General features: G+C 35.6%; 2 protein-coding genes across 14 annotated transcripts in view; one reads left to right on the top strand and one right to left on the bottom strand.

Moving 5' to 3' along the window:
- CNTRL (centriolin) overlaps positions 1-2,802 on the bottom strand; it is a 36,967-nt gene extending 34,165 nt beyond the window's left edge. For 12 of the 13 annotated variants that reach the window (XR_003252927.1, XM_026062369.1, XM_026062367.1 and 9 more), the window contains exons 1-3: positions 2,559-2,802; positions 851-1,103; positions 278-411 (exon numbers count right to left, since the gene is read on the bottom strand). Coding sequence is in view for 12 of the 13 variants with exons in the window: in XM_026062369.1 (XP_025918154.1) it covers positions 278-411; positions 851-1,070 (354 nt within the window). In the remaining variant the exon portion in view is untranslated. Of the gene's footprint in view, positions 1-277; positions 412-850; positions 1,104-2,558 lie in introns of those variants that run through there. The other variant, XM_026062379.1, reaches the window with a different exon arrangement.
- Positions 2,803-4,604: 1,802 nt separating this feature from the next.
- The window catches only part of C5 (complement C5), a 30,491-nt gene continuing 14,963 nt past the window's right edge, over positions 4,605-20,132 (top strand). Inside the window, exons 1-21 of the mRNA XM_026062209.1 lie at positions 4,605-4,748; positions 5,806-5,998; positions 6,412-6,574; positions 7,179-7,249; positions 7,873-7,964; positions 9,989-10,071; positions 10,536-10,626; positions 10,955-11,060; positions 11,650-11,776; positions 12,242-12,357; positions 12,618-12,818; positions 13,432-13,635; positions 14,071-14,280; positions 14,460-14,609; positions 15,519-15,648; positions 15,954-16,019; positions 16,661-16,861; positions 17,516-17,606; positions 18,064-18,140; positions 18,808-18,947; positions 19,623-19,844. Of these exons, the coding sequence (XP_025917994.1) occupies positions 4,684-4,748; positions 5,806-5,998; positions 6,412-6,574; positions 7,179-7,249; positions 7,873-7,964; positions 9,989-10,071; positions 10,536-10,626; positions 10,955-11,060; positions 11,650-11,776; positions 12,242-12,357; positions 12,618-12,818; positions 13,432-13,635; positions 14,071-14,280; positions 14,460-14,609; positions 15,519-15,648; positions 15,954-16,019; positions 16,661-16,861; positions 17,516-17,606; positions 18,064-18,140; positions 18,808-18,947; positions 19,623-19,844 (2,799 nt within the window). The 5' untranslated portion in view covers positions 4,605-4,683. The remainder of the gene's footprint in view (positions 4,749-5,805; positions 5,999-6,411; positions 6,575-7,178; positions 7,250-7,872; positions 7,965-9,988; positions 10,072-10,535; positions 10,627-10,954; positions 11,061-11,649; positions 11,777-12,241; positions 12,358-12,617; positions 12,819-13,431; positions 13,636-14,070; positions 14,281-14,459; positions 14,610-15,518; positions 15,649-15,953; positions 16,020-16,660; positions 16,862-17,515; positions 17,607-18,063; positions 18,141-18,807; positions 18,948-19,622; positions 19,845-20,132) is intronic.

Below are 20,132 nucleotides of genomic sequence, written 5' to 3'. Positions count from 1 at the left end.
AAAAAAAAAAAAAAAAAAAAAAAAAAAGCCAGCACCACCCAAAAGCTGAAAATTAAACAAACAGATGGCATTCTAAACTTTATTCTAATAAAAGTTTCATTTTTGTACAAGCCCCCACTCATGTTATGTAATTTTTAGTTTTACAAAAGTTGCTTGTAGAATTGGGCTAAGATAATTAGAATATAGCAGTTTACACCCACTTTAAAACAAATCTTACTTAAAAAAATTGAAATATATTTTAACTTTGGTTAATTACCAGYTATTTTCAATAACTTACCTTAAATTTCTTGTCCCCATCCTTTGTAAAAGAAAGATTCAATGAGCTTATACATGCCAAATTTTCCTGTTTTGATAGACCTTTTATAAGGGATTCTGTAATGTACCTAACTCCTGGATTAACACCACTTTCATCTGAAATTAAACAGAGAAACTGCCTTTAGTAGTGAAAGAATCAATGACCTTTATTTTATTTTTTTTGCATTGCACTGAATACAGGGAAAACTTTGAAAATTATTCCCCAACACAGGCTCTGAGAAGCAGCAGCACACCAGAAGCATTTCCAGGAACTGACATGGCAGAGTAAGTGGGTATTATCCTTCTGAAAAAGGCACAGTATGCATCTTCTTGAGCCAGTCTTCTCTCCTGGTGCAGAATATAAGGAGTAAAAGTCTCATTATTCTACACAGCTTTCTTTACTATCATTTCCACATCTTGAGTACCAAGAGATAAAAGCAAATTCCTCAAGTTTCTTTCCAACAGGTCATACATCTTTAAATTATGGAGATCACAGAAGATTGGCTTTTTATGCTTTTAGTATGTACTTTAATACCAGCAGTTATTTATACAATACCTTCATGAAACTGATTCTCAAAAGCAGCTTCTATATTTCTTGCTGTAATATGTTCTTGATGTCTCCGCTCCCTGCTTTTGTGAGTAGATGGAGATGCCTGTCGACTAAGAGGTGATGGTGATCTGGTACTTGAGCTGACAGTAGACATCGGACTAGGTGTCCGAGAGGCCAACATCTGCGTTTCCTTACATAATGCTTTGTGTGCTGAGCCTTTCTTCATTGCAAAAGGTACAGGCTATCATATGACCAATATCTGTAAGAACAGAAATAAACATTTGAGATTTTCAAAGTCTATACATAAACCTAACTCCTAACAGTTTGCATGCCAACATAGGTCATGTTGATTAAGGACTTCAGATGCTTGTTATTTCAGTATCTTTATGTTTAACTACATGGTTTATCACTTCAGATGGTACATAGTTCGGGGCACCACAGAAGCAATATATTAAAAGTTATTTTTTGACATAAGAATATATTTCTAGCAATGATCTGTTGCCAAAAAAAAACACATTTAAGACAATTCTCTACTGGGTGATAGCTTCCAGTTTTCATGGACTAAAACATATTAGGACGGATGAACACTAGGAATTGGCTGAACTATTTTGCAGCACATCTTGGTAACTGTTCTGCAATTTATGGCTTAGACAAACTCTTTTCCTGTTCATAAGGACTCGGATCCAAACTCTGCTTTTACTAAAGCTAAAAATCACCAACTTTGCAGCTAAGAGAAGATACAAGCAAAAAAAGAAAGCAAAAGAAAAGTCAACTGGTATTTCTTCAACGTCCCCCTTTTTGCAAACAAGTTGTTCCACAACTGGCTGGGAAATTCCAGAGTTCCAGAGAATTTTAATACAAACTTCCCCCAAAGAATAATGCATTTCCCTAGAGGGTAAGCGTAGAAAGACCATGTTCTCATTCTGTACACAAAAACCCTTGTAGTAACCGTCTTCCAGGGACTGATTTTTACTAAAACCTAAACCAGTAGGCAGCAGCATACTTTGAGTCATTCTTCAAGATAAAAACATCTGCTTTTAATGGATTTTTTTTTTGATAGACAGTGCAATCGCTCACATGGCACGAAGCTGAGATGATTTTCTTCATTAAAATGAAATTGCAACCATCTTAAAAAAAAAAAAAAAAGAGACCGAGAAAGAGAATACCACTCTGGTCTCTCTCCATATTTAGAGACGCAACTTCTCTCATTCAGAGGCCGGAAAGTGAGATTTGTAGAGGGAGGCGAGGGGGAAGGTGGTGATGAACTAATGCAAAACCATTTTGGGACGTTTCTTAATGAGCTAAGGAAGGCAGCTGGGCATTTTAAAGCTATTTCCTGAGAAGAAATTGTGCTTTTATATGCAAAGGCACAATACAATTCTCAAGGGGGCGGGGGGGAAGGTAATTTGGCCGTGGCGGTGCGCCCGGGGTGTACCCCAGGCCGGGCAGGGGGAGCCGGGGCCGCGGTGCTGCCAGCCCCGACCGTTAACGGCCGCGCACCCGCGGGCGCCACAGCGGGGCCGCCGGCCCCGCCCCGCCCTGCCGCACCTGACGGGATGGCGACCCCCCGGCGGGGCGCGGGGCTCCGCTTCTCGGGGCGGGGCTGAATGGCGGGGCGCGGGGCAGCGCCCGCGGCGAGGAGCGGCCGTACGCGCTGAGGGGAGATCCCGGTAGCCGCTTACCGCGGTTCCCCTCAGGCCTCCGCTTTGATTACCTGCGTTGACATGGTAACGCCGTGTCACGGCTTCCGCCTCGCCGCCGCCAGAACGGACCGGGCTCCCGGCGACCCCCCGTGAAAGCCCCGGCTGGCGGCGCCCCCCTCTCCCGCCTTCCCTCCCTCCGCCGGGCGACCGCTGCCTCCTCCACGCGCGAGGTCTGAGGTGCTGCGGCTCCTTTAAGAGTCCAGCGCGAGGAGTTCCTCCGCCGCCGCCATTTTGTTTGGTTGTTGGCAGGCGGTGGGTGAGCCGGCCGGGGGGGGGGGGGAACCCAGAAGAGGCCACGCCCCCTCCCAACGGCCGCTTTCCCGCCGTTGGCGGCGCCTTCTGTGCGCGCGGTCGCCACCCCCTAAGGCTCTGCGCGGGCCCCTCGGTCCCTGTGGTGCTCGGCTCCGCCCGCGGCCGCCCGGCGGCGGGAGAGCGGCGGGGGCTGGGACCGGAGCCGTGTGGGGCTGGAGCCGCTCTGGTGCAGCGCTCGCGGAGGTGACGCCGCCATCCCTGCGCGGGCCCTAGGCCCGTTCCGCTCGCAGAACAGATTCGTCTGATTTTAATGACGTCATTTCGTCCTTATTTTCCTGCGAGCTCTGCTAACTTACACCGCTACCAAGGGGAGATGAAAATTAGGCCCAGAGGCAGGGTTTTTTTTTGCCTTACTCACCTGTTTGCGCATACTGTGGTTTGGAGGAGATGGAAAAGCATTGTCCTCAGATGTGAAAGTGTGGATTCTTTGAGCTTTTGTCCAGAAATTTGCTTAATAAAAAGCTTTAATCACTATATGAAAGCATTTTAGAAGAGTAGGGGTTTTTTTTGTCCATACTTTATATATCTGTATGTATCTATCACATTTTAACCTGACTCCGTAAAACTGTCCTTAGACTGGTCTTTGTAAATAACATTGGGGATACATAGCATATTTGATCATGACAAGTTCAATGCAGTGGGCATAAATAAATTACCACTATTTTCATAAAAATAAACTCTTCCAACTTTTTTTTTTTTATATGCTAGTTTCAAATCTATGCAGCTAGGTGTGAGATGTAGGGTAGAAAGTTCAGTAGGCCAAAACAGGAAAAGAATTTAGGGCAGGGCTATAACTTGTAATTATAATTAGGTTAACAAAATTTTGGAATATTGTTAAACCTTTAAAATGTTTTCCAGTGTTCTTTATTGTTTCCTTAGTCACCCATGTAAATTCATTGTATGAATTCTCATAGTTTGGTATTGAATAATAGGTGTTTGGGCCATTATTTTTAATAGTATTCAGCAACGTACATTTTATAAGACTTCATTCTATATATTGTTGCTTCCCATGTAGTTTATTACCTATGTTTATTGAGAAGCCTACGTTGGCCTTTTTATAATTTAATTTTATATTGATCAGAAATGTTTTTGTAAATGTCTTTTCCCGTAAAGGTTGACTAGAGTATTTGTTTAAACTTGAAAGGTCTTGCACAACTTTAGTTTAACTATTTATAAATTTATTTGTTGAGGTACTATGCTTAGATATCAGGCATGCAAAGGTTCTGCTGCCAATGTTCCTTTTGCAAATGCTATTTAAAATAGTACATGTTATAGATATATAACTTTCATATTACAGTTTTATTTGTAATGTAAGTACTCAGAAAGTTGGCATAATCAGGAATGTAAATGACTAAAAGATATTTGCAGGTGAAGAATTATTTCAAAACAAAAAAAGGAAACTTCCGATCTAAAAAACATATTGTATTTGATATGGTTTGGTTTTTTTTCCTTAAAATCAAAAGCTTTGGTAAAATATTTTCTGAAGGAAAGATTGAATCTGTATTTTTTTAGCTACCTCTGAAAAGGATTTTATGTGTAGCTATAAAACAGAGAAGATTTGGAATGATATCATTGGGATTGCTTTGTACATATTAAAAAATTTAAATTCTAAATTCAAAAATTAATTCCTAAATTTACCTGTTCTGGATTCTCTGAAAGTTAATGAGTTGGGAGAGTGAAGTCACATTGTAATAAAACAAGATCTGCGATTAATTATTAACTATTAGTGAAATGTATTGGTGATATTTCCGTTCATCTGCAGTAAAAGCCAAATTCAATTTAATACATATTCACTAGCATTTATGGTTTGCTATTTGTGACGCTATGGCTATTTTAATATTTCTTTTTGTTTTGCTATTTTCTGGAACAAGTTTTAGTCAAGAGAAAACGTAAGTAAAATAAATATAGTATTTACTGGAAATGTTACTTGATTGTCAGCCACTATTTTAGGTAAATGGATACAGAATTTAAGCAGAGCCAATACAAAAGGCACTATGCAAATCTGATCTGTTTTCACACATAAAATTCTCAGTGGTGTATGTGGAACTTTGGTTTAATAAGGAACTGATGCTTCCGTAATCAATATATTTGCAGCCAAAGAAAGATAGCTTCATCTCATTTTGTGCCATGGATTCTGCATGTATCAACAAGATAAACTTGCAGAAAAATTAGGAAGTAAAGCTGATATTCGCTGTTTTTTTCTGTGGACACATACTTTGCTACGGGTTTGATGAAAGCTCTTATTTAAATATAGTTTTTCAGATTCTACTTAGTGGCACTTTTTTGGATTCTTATATCTATCAACAATAATATATAGAAAGCAGTCAATCAAAAGTGCCTTTGGAATTTCAGAAAAAGAAGATGCACATATACTGAACATTTTATTCAATATAACATACATATTTTTAGTCAGGTTTATTAAGCATTCAGGTACTAAAGCCTGGTCTGTAGCTTTGATGGAATAATGCATGCTTCAGTTTATAAAGTACTAAAGAAATGAGAGTAATCCTGTGAAAATTTATTCACAATTGCCTTTATTGTGAGTTGCTCCATTGATTTCAGTAAGAGCTTTGATGGTGGGAAAATTACACAAATGTACTACTATTTGGAGGATTAGCATTTCAGGGTTTAATTTGGCAAAAGGAGTAATTATTTCCATGTGAATAGCCTGTCATATTATGTATGCCTGTATGTGTCTGCAGAATCAAATCCATAAACATTAGCCTACCTAAGCTGTTATTTAGTAATGTTATGTTACAATGTTCATAAAAACTGTTCCAATTAGGACTATATCGTTTTTAACTAGTGAGCTAGTATAACTAGACCAGATCTTTATCTTGTTTGCTTTAATAGTGTGTACATAAGTCAATTATAAATGGAAGTAATAAATACAAAAGAAAAAATATAGTTCCATTACCCTTTTACTATTTTATATTTTGTATGCAGATATGTCCTYACAGCACCAAAGGTCTTCCGAATTGGGGCATCTGAAAAAGTCGTAGTTCAGGCTTTTGGTTATGAGAAGGAATTTCCTGTCATTATTGCCATAAGAAGTTTTCCAGATAAGCTTGTTGATTATTCTTCTGGCCACGTTTCTTTAACTCCAGCCAAAAAATTCCAAGATGCTGTAACTTTAACAGTAAGGAATTCAGCCTTTTCTCATTTTGTTTTTATTGTTGCCATTTGGTCATAAGCATCAAAAAAACCATGGTGATGAGTCTCCAGTTATTTAAACTGGGAAGAGAACCCTGGGCCCTGATTCCTCAGTCTGCCACATGTAGTTTATTTCACTATAGTTTGTCTGAGATTGAAACGACATTGGATAAAATTAGTGTAATGGAGCGGCAACAAAGCTAAACATATAATTAAACTATTTTAGAAACATTATTATATTCACTTAACTTGTACAACTTGATGTTGTAATTTGATAATAATTAGCAACAGGATCGTAATTCCTATTCAGATACTCTTCTCAGCAAGAAATACTAGAGGAAAAGTACTTGAAAAACATTTTAATATTCCTTAAAATTCTGTATGTTTCGTCTCCACCAGCTTCAACCAGCAGATTTACCAAGAACAGCAAATTCAGTCCAATATGTTTATTTGGAAGCTGTTTCTCCACATTTTACAAGATTAAAAAAAATTCCAGTTTCCTATGAGAATGGATTTCTCTTTATTCAGACTGACAAACCTGTTTATACTCCCAATCAATCAGGTAAAATAATTCTTATTTCTATTGGCTGTTGGTTAATTTTTTAAATCTGTTGACATTGCTGAGGGGTTAGGATTTAAATGTACTTTAAACTTTGGTCATGTTGTATTGTCATTGGTTGCAATTTCATTTTTTTAATCAGTGGGATAATATTTTGAATTATTTTATCATTTTATAGAAATTAATCACTTCTCCCAGCATCCTCTCATCTCAGTCCCTGCCTTCTACAGCATAAATTGTTAATCTGAGGCACAAAGAGTGAAAGATTTTGATGGGAAGATGCCAAAAACATTCCTGAAGAAATAATGATGAGTCATTGGTTTAATGTATATTGAGCTCTCTTCCCATGAAAGTGATATGCTGGAATTGTGATGGTAAAAATTTATTTTGCACTGTGATGATTCAATCTGAAAGAGTGTTGGTGCAGGGTTTTTTTTGTTGTTGCCAGCGTCAATAGATGTTTATTGTTCAGACACCATGCTAACAAAAGGTCAAGAGCATTCTATAGATCCTAAAGACTTAAGAAACTAGTATGGATAAAAGTGTTGGGGTTTTTTTTGTCTTTGTAAAAGTGTGACTTTGAAATTTATTGTAATGATTCTTACAGTGAAAGTCAGAGTTTACTCTTTGAATGARGAACTGCAGCCAGCTCGGCGAGAAACTGTCCTAACTTTCGTGGTATGTTATAATTGATTTTAATATCGACATTCTATAGATCATGAAAACAATATACACAGTTTGTTAGTAAATCAATATTGCAGTGGATGTTTAATAAAACTATTAGATAGCTGCTTTTGCTGCTAACCAGACATCTTTTAAAAGATCTAAAAATGACTTTCCATGGTTGGGTAGAGCTTTCCAAGTTCCAGCTCACAAGTTGCTACAGAATGGGAAAAATATGAATTACCTTTTATATCTAGGGAAAGGATTTGTGAGGGAATTTTAATCATATATGGTTTACATGTTGTTATTTATTTCATTTAAGGTATAAAAACAAAGTGGTTCCTTTACTGTATTTTTTAGCCTTAATGATAAAGTTGTTATTGCAGTTACTTTCTAGCAATGTTAAGCACTGTGTAGTAACTGCTTTTAATTATTGGAACCTCAGTAAAATGTTTTATCAGAATTTCAGGGTCTGAATTGTTTCTAAAAATGTTTGGTTTGGTGCTGTGAAATGGGCAAAACTCTTAGGAAAAAAAAATATTTTTGTTGCCAGGCTATGACTAAAATCATTAAATAAAGATTTTCCTTTTAATAAGAATGATCTGTAACTTCTGATTCTTTTCTGTTATGATTTAAAGGATCCTGATGGAGTAAAAGTGGATATTACAGAAGAAGATGATTTTACTGGAATAGTTTCTTTTCCTGACTTCAAGATTCCTTCTAATCCTAAGTAGATTTATTTAGTGCTTTTTGTGAATAATTAAGATAACACTACCTTTTCTTAAAGGCTGTCAGAGTGTCTTTTGCTGGTACACAGAATATGCATAACTTATTTGAAACTTTGAGATTTCTAGCATTTGGCATAATGTGCAACCACAGTACAGATAAGGAACTTATGATCAGGTGTTCTCCTTTCAGTTGACTTCCAAACCAACATTTGTGTCCTAGAGCCAAACAGGAAGCTTACTGCCTGTATTTTCAAATATATGGAATGTTCTCACAATAATGAGAGAAAGTGAGGAGATGTAGTAAGTGATAAAACTGAAATTAGAGAACAGTTAGTGATGGGTTTGTCATACTCAACTGAAGGAGGAAAACTAAAAAAATAAAGAAACCTTTCTTCTGTAGAGATGGAAACAGTGTAAAAGATGTATTTATTTCAAGGAATGAAAACTTCTGTATTCATACAAATCACCAGCATTTTTCCAGTAATGGCAGCATACAAAATAAATGTGTCTTCAGTTCTCCTTTTAGCCTTGAGAGGGTGCTGAAGATTCACTGGCGTGGCAGAAGGACACTAGCAGGCATTTAAAAATGCTTTTTGACTGATATGCTTTCCATTAGGAAATTGAACAATAGTTCGATTCGTGTAAGAATTAATTTTGTATCCCTATTGAACCTGAGTGTCTTTTAACAGTAAACTTACATAATTTTAATTGTAGTGCCATAAAGCCAAAAGATTGTAGGAACTGGCTTTCTATAAATTATGTGATTTGCAGTCGTGTCTCAGTGCTCCAGTCAAAGAGAAGGACCCTGATGGAAGTCTGCATGAGTCCTTAGGAGCATTGTCTTGACTAATACATATTACAAATATATTTTCAGTGTAGATAGGTGTACCTGCTCTCTCAGTCAAGATCTGATTGCTTGTAGGTTAACATAGTCTTCACTCAGGATGACCTTTCTGGTAGATTCAGTCACTGTAAACCAGTTGTTTTAGGCCAGAGTACAAAGTTTTGTTAGTAGAGCTTTGTTGGTTTGCTTTACATCATTTGAGATGGTAGTGCACTAGGGGACTCACTTTCTTTGTAAGCACAAGATACTGCGTGTGAAAAATAGAACTTTGTCTATGCAAGAGGTTAACTAACATGCTTAAAATATCCTTTTTTATAGTAGAGCTATGTCAAGTTACTGTACGTTCTTTGATCCAGCTTGAACTCTAAATGTTTCTTTATCACAAACTTGTTTGCTTTTTTTTGTAGAATTTCTAAATTGTTTATAAATGTGCTAACTGCATCGAGTTAACTGGCTGGTATTTAACCAAATGATTGGCAATTGCTCATATCTTGGGGCCTGGGAAGAAGAATGTACTTTTCATTTACATTGAATGAGTGTTACTGTGTTAAAAAAACTGGCAAAGATGAAATGGGTGTAGTATGTAAATTAAAGCAAGCTGGATCAATTTTCTTTGAGTGGTAAGACAGTGATATAGACATTTAGCGAAGCTCTGCACATGTAAGTTGTATGGGTTTAAATAAAGCAATTTGAAATGAAACAAATGCCTTTTGAGTGCTTCTAGTGGCAGAGAAAAATCATCCAAATTATGTTAAATAGTGTAGGTGATGCACAGTAACCCTGCTGACTGCATTGAAACAGACTTGGAACCCCAAATGAGCATTTGTTTCATCTCAGGGGTGACAGCAGGCAGGTGAAAGATTATAGCAAATAACTTTTTAAGGATCCCAGTTACATTTGCAGTCTTCAGAATGAGTTTATGCTTGGAACCGTTAAACAAAAAATTCTGATGTTAGGCACAATATAAATAATGACATATTCTTTTCAAATTTATATCAACCCTTTAAAATAATTCTCAGACCATTTAATTTAAAATAACAAGCTAGCAGAATCTTCTAAAAATAGACATGAACGTGTATGAAAACTTGGTGCAGACTTTTTGTCTCTATTAACATGAAATATTGTTAAGTAGCTTAATTTTCGATCTTCAAAAGTAATATTGTGATTGTCGACCTTTTGTAGGTATGGAATTTGGAAGATTGAAGCCAAGTACAAGAAGAATTTCATAACCTCAGCTGTTGCAAAATTTGAAGTTAAGGAATATGGTAATGTGTGCACACAATATAGGATCGTTATGCTACGGAAATGTAGTTAATATACGCAGAAATGCCTGAGCTAGCACGTGGCCTTTTGGTACAACCATGAGATGCAGTGTAGTGCCATGTGGCAATGTCGGTTCAAGTTAATTAGTTATATCGGTATTAGACTGTATTAATACAACTTGCCTCTAAATAGAGTTGTTATTCTGTATGCTTGGTCATCTTGACACGGCCGCACTGTTGGAAAATCCGGAGCAGGGTTGACTGCAGATAGCTCAGCTGGTCAGCTTTATGACTTGTGCTTCGCTGTGGACAAACTGACAGTTTTATTTTGGGGCTGTGATATGTAATTCCAGTCACTTGCAACTGACATGATGCTTTGAAGCATATACAGTGGCATCTTTCTGAGTAGCTGCAGCTTAACATTTAAAAATATATCTAAATTGCTTTATTTTCTACTCAATTTTTAGCAATGCCAAGCTTTTCTGTCATCATAGAGCCAGAAAATAACTTCATTAGCTCTGAGAAATTTGAGAACTTCAGGATTACTGTGAGAGCTAGGTAAGAAGATTTGGATTTGATTTCTAGCTGTGTGCATCTTCTTCTTTTACCTCAAGAGCAATTCTCCTGTGTCCAGTTTTCCTCTTTTACTTTGTCAAGAAGCCCTATCATCGCAATCCTTTCTGCTTTGTAAGAGAACTAAGTGAACCTTTTCTTTTTAAATTCTTACCAAGATGATTTTTTTTTTTAAACAGAAGTGTTTGAAGCTACGTAGAATTTTGCTTTCTGTTCCTTGCCTAGGAAATGACTCCCCTTTGGAAATGAGTGCTTTGCTGTAGCCATTAGAATGGCCATGTTAAAAGTGTTTCTATTGTTCTTTTGTTCCCAGCTATTTTTATAATAAAAAGATTCCAAGTGGTGATGTTTTTGTTCGTTTTGGAATAATTGAAGAAACTGGGAAAAAAATGATGCCTCRTGCTATGCATGTAACTAAGGTAAGAAAAAACAAGCCCAATTTCTTTAGGCTTTGTATACTCAGTTCAGAATTGATCCAATTCCACTGAAGTTTTCCCATCAAGTTCAATGACAATGCATTCGAGCTTGTAGTTTGCATTGACAGCAATTGATTTTTACTCGCATAAGCAAAAGAAATCAAACACAGGATAAATGTCATAACACTGAATCATGGTAGTAGACAGACAGTTCGAAATTAGATTGATGTATTATGGGGGGGGTCTGTTCTCCACCAGTTCTCTTTCTCTCATTTAACCTGGCCTCTTTGGTTTAGTCATTGAAGAATGATAAAAGGCATTATCTTTCCTGAATTAGCAAAGATACATCTGTGTTGTTTCTATCTCTTGTTGGGCCTGTATGCAGAACGTGCAACGTATGGCATTGGTTGATTAATTATCAATAGTTCTAGGGAACAACAAATTCTTCTTTATTACAACATCTCTGCCTTTGGGTTCCTCTGAAAATAGATATCAAACAGAAACACATTTAAGATAGAATTTACTTACAGTATATTTATAGATTATTTCTAAATTATTGACTGTAAATTAATTATTTTTATTTCATTTCCAGATTGTAAATGGAGTTGCTGAAATCAATTTTAACAGTAAAAAAGCAGTTAGTTTTATAGGGTTTCAAAGTCTAGAAGAGCTGGATGGGTCACGCTTATATATTGTAGCATCAGTGCTGGAGTCTATGGGTAAGTTGCCTTTTAGCTGATTTTTTGAACATGCATGCACATGTAAACAAAACTGGAAAAACAAAACTATATAGGTAACGTTCTTAGTATCAGACTTCCTTTAGTATTCAGAAATCCTTTTTCCAAAAGCTTATAGGGAAGAAGAGCCCATTCATCAGTGTTAAAATTTTTAAGGGTTAAACTTATTTGCTCTTTGTTTTCACGCTGTTAAGAGTTGAATCTTTAGGTGCAAAGACTTCACTATAGCAAAGAGATTATTATTGTATTTATATTATATTACATATAAGTATGTTAATTCTTATTATATAATATATTATATATATTATATATAAAGCATATAAATATTATATATAATTTATCTTTATGTTATCATTATATTAATATTTTCAACTTGCCCTCTGAAGGTAAGTGGAGAAAATACAGGCCCTAGGATGTAATTCTTAAAGGGTCATAATATTTCATTAGGTGGCCTTAGTGGTGAAGCAGAGTTTGATGAAGTCAAGTATGCTGTATCTCCTTACAAACTGAACTTGATTGCCACTCCTCTCTTTGTGAAGCCTGGACTTCCATTCTTCATTAAGGTTAGCTAACATAAGCAATATCGTTGCATGTTATAACATATAACCTATAATGCAGAAGATYTGTTTTTCTTTGCATATGTTACCAAAGGTCTGTCTGCCTACCCTTAACATGCTTTTAATTTGACCTATTTTTTCATTTGCTATTGTTGAAGAAGTTTAGCAGCTAGAGGAAATGTTACTAACAGTGGTATCCTTTATCATATTTTTGCTTGAAAAATGCTGTCATTCACATAAGAAATTTTCTGTATTCCAATGAACAGGTGCAGGTGAAAGATACAGTAGATCACTTTGTTGGAAACCTCCCCATAACTGTCACTGCAAAATCATTTAGCGAGCAAATGGATGAGACTGAGCTGATACCTGAGGGTTCAGAGTCTGGGAGAACAAAAACAAGTGTGAATGATGGAACTGCTTTATTTGTTGTTAATATCCCATCTGATAACAAAATATTAGAGTTTCAAGTGAGTTAAATTCTCCCATTAATTTATTTCTTAAATGGTTTAATTGTGTAATTGTGTAATTTGTAATTTTTGGGAAGATTTTGCACTCAAAAATTTGTAGTTTCTAAACTTAGAGATTGATCAAAGTTATGAAATATAAGTGCTATAATGAAACATTACTTGTATATTAAATTGTTCTAAAACTATTTTTTTGCTGAGAATAAGAAAAAAGCAAATTAAGTGTATATCCTGATTTGTCACATTATTTCTTAATATTTTTAAATACAAAGTCTAAATGAATCGTGTAAGAATGAAATCTCTGAAAGTGCTTTTCTCACTATGTAGAGAGGTATATTATTGACCTTGTCTGCTCTATTTATTTATGTTCAATTTCTATACTAACATTTTAATTTGATTTGATGTTATAGATCTTTCTATTAAAGAAAACATGAAAGCCTTGAGCTGGCTTTTATTTTATTAATCCCTCTGAATAATATATTACAGAACATTTTTAATATTGTGCTAATTTGTTTTTGAAATATAATTTTGTACTTAAACTGTTCAGAAGTCAGGACACCCAGTTTTTGTTTCCTCTTTAACTACAAAACTTTTCCTGGTATTCATATCTATTTAGGTTAGAACTGCAGATCCAAATCTTTCAGATGAAAACCAAGCAACTAAAACCTATGAAGCAAAAACTTATTCATCATTAAGTCAGAGTTATCTGTATATTGACTGGGCTTCAAACCACAAAATACTGCAAGTAGGCGATTTCATAAATATTAATATATACCCACGTAGTCACTATATTCATAAAATACATCGCTACAGCTATTTGGTAAGTAACAGATGTTTCCATATGAAATATTGTATCGTGATTTAATAAATGGTCTAGGATGAAGAACCTCTACAATCAAAAGCTGTCCTCAGCATTAAATACATGCAGTTCAGACAACTATTGAGATTTTGTATACTGCTTTTGTCATATAAAATGATGACATGAGTAATTACTTAAAAAGCAGGGAAAAAAAGAGAGTGAGAGAGAAATCAGTCTTTATGTGAAAATATTCATCAGCCCTGTATTAATTAATTGTTACCAGTGCTTCTTTTTAGGGGATGAAGGAGAGAGTCCCCTTCCCTTGAACTAGACACACTAATCCCAGATGCATTTTTGTGGGTACTGAATTATATCTAAACACAAAATAGTTATTGCATGTAAGAAATACATTCAATATAAAATTTAGCTTTTTTATTCTTCATCTTTCTGTCATAGATCATGTCAAAAGGGAAGATAGTAAGCTTTGGAACTCAAGAGAGAATTAAGGATTTGGAATATGAGCATCTAAGTTTTCAGATAACCCAAGAAATGGTTCCTTCAGCCCGTCTTATTGTTTACTATATTGTCATGGGAGAAGAAACTGCAGAGTTAGTAGCTGATTCAGTTTGGCTGAATGTGGAACAGAAATGTGGGAATAGTCTTGATGTGAGTAGTAAAATACACCCTAAAACTTGTAGGTGTACACTCATTTTATGATGAGATTTTTACTTGGAATTACTCAAGTTCTTTAACATTTCCGCACACATTAAGGTATCCACCTTCAGATGCATTTGTTTTGGAACAGGGTGCTTTTAAAATGACCAATATTTGTTTTCAATTTATAGATTAAGCTGCTGTCGAGCAAACAGATACTGAAGCCAGGAGAAGTTGCATCACTTAACATGAAAACACAATTCAGTTCCTTTGTTGCTTTGTCATCTATTGACAAAGCAGTGTATGGAGTCACAGGAAGAGGAAAGAGAGCTATGGAAAAGGTTAAGTAGTAGCCACAAAAGAAAAATAAATTGCTATTTGTGTCATGTTCATATTCAAATTGCTATTATGGTTCATGCATTCAATAAGCCTGAAAATAGGAAAAAGAGCAATTCAGTTCAGAGTAAAAGTTGCTGTTTTAAATCTGACAGTTAAGAAACAATAAAAAGAATTCATTTGCGATGTTTTGATTTCCAGTAAAAGTAAGTTGTGGTTTTGAAGCCAGATCTGAGCTGTCTCACCAGAACCATTCAGACTTGGCCAATATTAGGCTACTGTATTAGAGAGCTCCTTGTTCAAAGAAGCATGGTGCTTATTAGTACATCCTATAATCTTTTCAGGTTATATTTTTAAGGCATACTGGTAGAAAGGTATGGCAAAAGCTGTTATGTTCAGTGGGTTATAGAGGTTTTCAGTCTTTGCAGAATTTAACATAAATGTGTGTAGGTGTGTAAAGTATGAATATCATCTGTCACTGAAAGGTTTCCACTCTTGTGATAAAATGTTGCAGTTCTCAATAATTCTGATCAGATACAATATATATAGGAGAAAAATAGGAAAGTCCAACCTTGTATCATTTGAATCTGTTTTATAGCACTATTCAATGCTAGATAAAGATACCTGAGTTAGTTTTAAACAAGCTAGTTTGAGTATTAGATGTGTTATAGCCACATGAGTGAAGCATTTCTGCCTGATTCAACAACATGACTTGTTAGCTCAGCTTTGTGCCACAGTGTCTGTGTTGGTTCTGGTGCTTGAGTTAGCTGAAGTATCACTAAATGGTACATTTTGGTGTGTTTGTGAAGACATCTTCTAGACAAAAATGGCCTTTTTGCAAAGCTGTAATTCTCTCATTCATCATATAATGTCATCCACATTTTTAATTAGCTGGTGATGTACTTTTTCCTCAGATAATGCTACATTTAGAAAAGAGTGACCTTGGATGTGGTGCTGGAGGAGGACGGAACAACGTTGATGTATTTCGAATGGCTGGGCTTACATTTTTAACTAATGCAAATGCTGATGATTCAAATGAAGCAGGTATATTATATACTTTTTAAACATGAAATTGTGGATTTTCTTTTCTGAAGTGTTCTGTTGTGGCTCACAGCTATGGTATTGGAACCTAATAAAATTATTAGAGAACACATATACTAAGAAATATGATTTTGAGGGAGGAAAACATCCTGGCTTGTGGATCAGTTATTGTAATTGAAATGAGCATAGTTTTTTTATAATTAAAATAGCAAATGAAAAATAACTTCCATATAGAATTGATTTTATACAATTATTTTAAAGTTATGCTATTACAAAAATATTACTGCTTTTGTATTTTTTTTTAACAGATGAAACTTGCAATGAAATTTTGAGAACCAAACGGTCTGATTTCAAGGAACGGATACTTCAGGAAGGTGCTTAAGACTTCTATTTAAATATATAATTATGAAAAAAGATCATGTTCCTTAGAAATCAAGATTCTAGGCGTTTACTTACTACTTCTAATTATTACTGCATTCAGTTAATGTAGGGGATAGAGAGTGTTTGACAAATATGGACAAATAAATATTGACAAATATGGAAGATGACATTGTAGAGGACCTCATCTATAAAAGCCTCTTAGCCATATGCTTAGTTTGAAGTTGCTGAGGTTTAAGCATATGCTTAAAATTTAGCATAATTTTAAATTCTTTTCTTCTTCTGAAGAGGCACAGCCCAAAAACTTAATACTACCATGTGGCAGTCTTTCCCAGTAACAGCCTGCCAGGGACCAAGCCTGTTAGAAGAACTTTTGTCTTTTAAGTCTTGAAGTGTAATAAAGCTCCTTTTTCTCTTATCTGTTTTATGTTTTTAATTCAGAATAGTGATTTAGACAGTTAAGGATGTGTCACCAGTATTTTAAAATTGGCAAGTTTATGTTTATCCTCAAATCTATGCCTTCATTGAAAGTCTGCAAGTTTTAAAAATAATTTCAGTATAACCAGTTAAAATTCATTTTAAAGTAAAAACTTCATCTCAAGGAAGGGATTAGGTGATTTATTTTTTATTATTTCAGCATCCAAATATAAACATCCAGAAATTCGAAAATGTTGTATGGCTGGAGTAAAAGCATATCCAGTCAGTGAGACTTGCAGTGATAGAGCTCGACGAATTCGGAGTAGTGAAAAGTGCATTTCGGCATTCAGGGATTGCTGTGAATTTGCAAACAAACTGCGGGAGGCAGAGCCTAATAAGCTCCTGATATTGGCAAGAATGCGTAAGTGCCAGAGTTTTAACTCTTGGGTGGACATGTGATGAAATACCTCGTGTAGAATATGAAAAGACGCAGTGTTGACAGCTTTATTAATCTGTTAACCCCTCTGTATTATGTCAGAGTTATTCCAGAAGGAATTTTGCCAGTCTCCAAAGATCTTGGCTGAATACCCCTGAGTGGGGTAGGAGAGCAATTCTTTATTTTGTTAGGGGTGCACTGGAGAGCTATATTTCATCCATACTTAAAACAAGCAGATGTACAATAAGGAAGCATCACTGTCTATGAAGGCAATGCTAAACTTCAATACTGTGCAGAGGCTAAACTTGAATCCTGTTCCCAGGCCCAAAACAGCCAAATGGGTTTCTCAGGATCACTGGGAGCACAAAATTTCTCATCTCCCATTCTCTCCCTATAATTACTAGTTCACAAGTTATGTGAATACTCATCCATTAGCCAGACAGCATATGTAAATGGCTGAGATTGGAATGATCTTTTTTGTTGATTTTTGATGAGGGTATTTAGCTACTTTTTTCTTTAATTAGGAATAACCTAAGGCAAATGGGCAGGATATAGTATCACAAAAAGAAAGGATGATGATTTTGAAGCCTTTGGCAGAAGGCTTTTGGCAGGTTTTTTACTTGCTTTTTTTATCTTAAGATTTTGAGGCTGTATTGGAATTGGATGAAGCAGACATACGAAGTTATTTCCCTGAAAGCTGGTTATGGGAAGTTCATCAAGTTTCTCCAAGGTACTGCTTTCTCAATCAGTTACTAACATTTGACTAAATCATCAGTTTTTTAGAAAGCAAATGCTAAAATTGAGGTAACCTGGGTAACCTTAATTGTACCCCTTGTGACATGCGCTAAAATGCAGTCTCGTACAGGTACGCTCTTTATGCCATGTTGTCCTGTATGCAGGAAAAGCTGTCTGGTGCTTCTAAGTCACTTTTCCTTTCACTTTTGACCTTGCTAAACACCAGCTTCTGTAAAGTCAGCCAAAAACAAAGTTATGCAAACAAAAATCCAGAGGTTCTGTTCTCTAAATATGCTATGTCATCGCTTGTCTCGTCTGAGTCTGTCTTAGATACGGGAGTTGCTCTGGGCACRTACTGTCTTTCTCTTGATTGGTTGTTGGTGTTAACAAATGACTATTGATAATGTATAAATGTGCTAACTGTAAAAGAAAAAAAACACTTCTAAACACAGGTCAAAGACTCTGTCTATCACTCTGCCTGATTCACTGACTACCTGGGAAGTACAAGGTGTTGGCATATCTGATAAAGGTAGGTACTGTAAACAAATCAGGTTGTAGACAAAGAATTAGGGAGCTTTTCTGTTTGGATTTTGCAGATATTCCCTTTTCCTTTGCCATGTATGTTCTAAGATATATTTTTTTGATTTTTTTGGTTGTTAATCAGGAAAAGAAAACATCAGAATATATTTTTATGGAAGGGAAATTACTTTACTTGTTATGAATGTAAGAATGGCTGTACTGGGCAAAACAAAAGTCTGTCTAGCCTGGTATTTTGTCTTTGATAGTGGCCCATAATAGATGACTAGAAGGAGGAGAAGAATAGCACAAATACTCAGTGACTCTTCCCTAGCACTACTTTACAGCGTCTTACTATCAATAGCTTAGGGACTTGAGGAACGGAAGAAACAATTTCTGATAGATATGGTAGTCCAAACAGAAGAGTTGCTTCTAGGTTTAGGAAGGAGCAGAAGCCCAATGGACCGGCATGTCTGCAAGTACGTTGGAAGAGTGGCAGATAGCAACTTGGAACAGAATGCAAGAGCCTGGTCGCTTTTGAAAAAGCCAAACAATTTCAAAGTACCTTTTGAAAACTGATAAGCCATCAATAAAGGCAGCAAGGATATGAAGAGTTTTTCAAACTTGTTTATCGGAAGAGTGGATAAGATAGTGTGCTTTTATGTTTTTCATTTTCTTAGGTATATGTGTTGCAGAGCCCCTGGAAGTGCATGTTTTAAAAGATATCTTCTTGAGCATTTATGTTCCTTATTCTGTGGTGCGAGGAGAACAAATTGAGTTAAAAGGATCAGTTTATAACTATGGAGATTCTGTAATTAAGGTAATTTGTGGTATTAGCGAGTTCTGTAGAAATAGTAACGTAATTAACTGAAAAGGTATTTTCTCTGTGAGCATTCAGTATAAATGGATCAGATTTTCAGATATTTCAGCCAGCTTTAGTCTACCTACCTATGTAACAATGAAGAGCAATCATTAAAACTTTCACCTCCAGCCATGCTGCTGATTACAATGCTGTTATGCTCTTGCCTAGCAACTTTGAACCTGATGCAATAGTAGTAGTGAAAAGGTAAGATACAATTTTTCTATTCCAAATGTTAGGACAGCATGTCAAATAAATGATGGGATTTTGGGAATGACCTGCTCCAGAACTAGTAGATTACATTATCTATGGATTTAATAAGAAAGCAGTATTTCTAAGGAAATGCATTCAAACAGAAGGGTGAAAAATAATTATTGAAAATTTTCAAAGAAAAGCATGCAAAGGTGTCTATATGAYGACTAGTACAGTGGTTCCTTGGTTTTGCTAGTGAACATTTGTTAGTGTGTCTCTAGTGCCAGTAATAGTAATTCCAAAGTTAGTAACACTGGCCCACTGTAAACAGAAAAAAAGTATTACAGTAATAGAATGTTCATTATAATAGTTCAATGGATTCAATATTTCTCTGGTGTGGTACATGTCATGGAAGTGAACATTTTTAATCTTTCAATATTTCAGGTCTGTGTTAAAATAGCAGCTGGAGATGGAATCTGTTCTTTTGGAGATACTGCAACTACTGGAGTGATGATACGCAATTGTAATTTTAAGTATCTACATGGTGGTTCATCATTACCAGTTACATTCAGAATACTTCCTTTGGAATTAGGTCTTCATACTATCAACTTTACACTGCTGAGCGCCCGGAGTAGTGAAACTGTAGTTAAAACATTACGTGTAATGGTAAGGAGAAAAAATCAAAATGTTTAGAATGTTTTTGAATTTCATATTGATTCAGTCACAAGAAGTACAAAATATATGAAATCAAAATATAAATATTGCTATATCTTAATATTATCAGATTCCCAGATATCACATAATATCATTGACTTCGTTAGGAGATATGCAGTGAAAAAATGCATGATTGGATATTTAAGTGCTTATATTTTTAACCCTTGCATATAAGAATTTTCAGAATTTTTTATATATATATATATACACTTAATAAGCAAATAAAATACTGTATTCTAA

The sequence above is a fragment of the Apteryx rowi genome, unplaced genomic scaffold, assembly GCF_003343035.1.
Source record: "Apteryx rowi isolate R43461 unplaced genomic scaffold, aptRow1 scaffold_19, whole genome shotgun sequence".
Classification (NCBI taxonomy): Eukaryota; Metazoa; Chordata; class Aves; order Apterygiformes; family Apterygidae; genus Apteryx; species Apteryx rowi.
The sequence above is the reverse complement of the archived record's forward strand: the minus strand, read 5'-3'. Positions and strand labels throughout refer to the sequence as shown.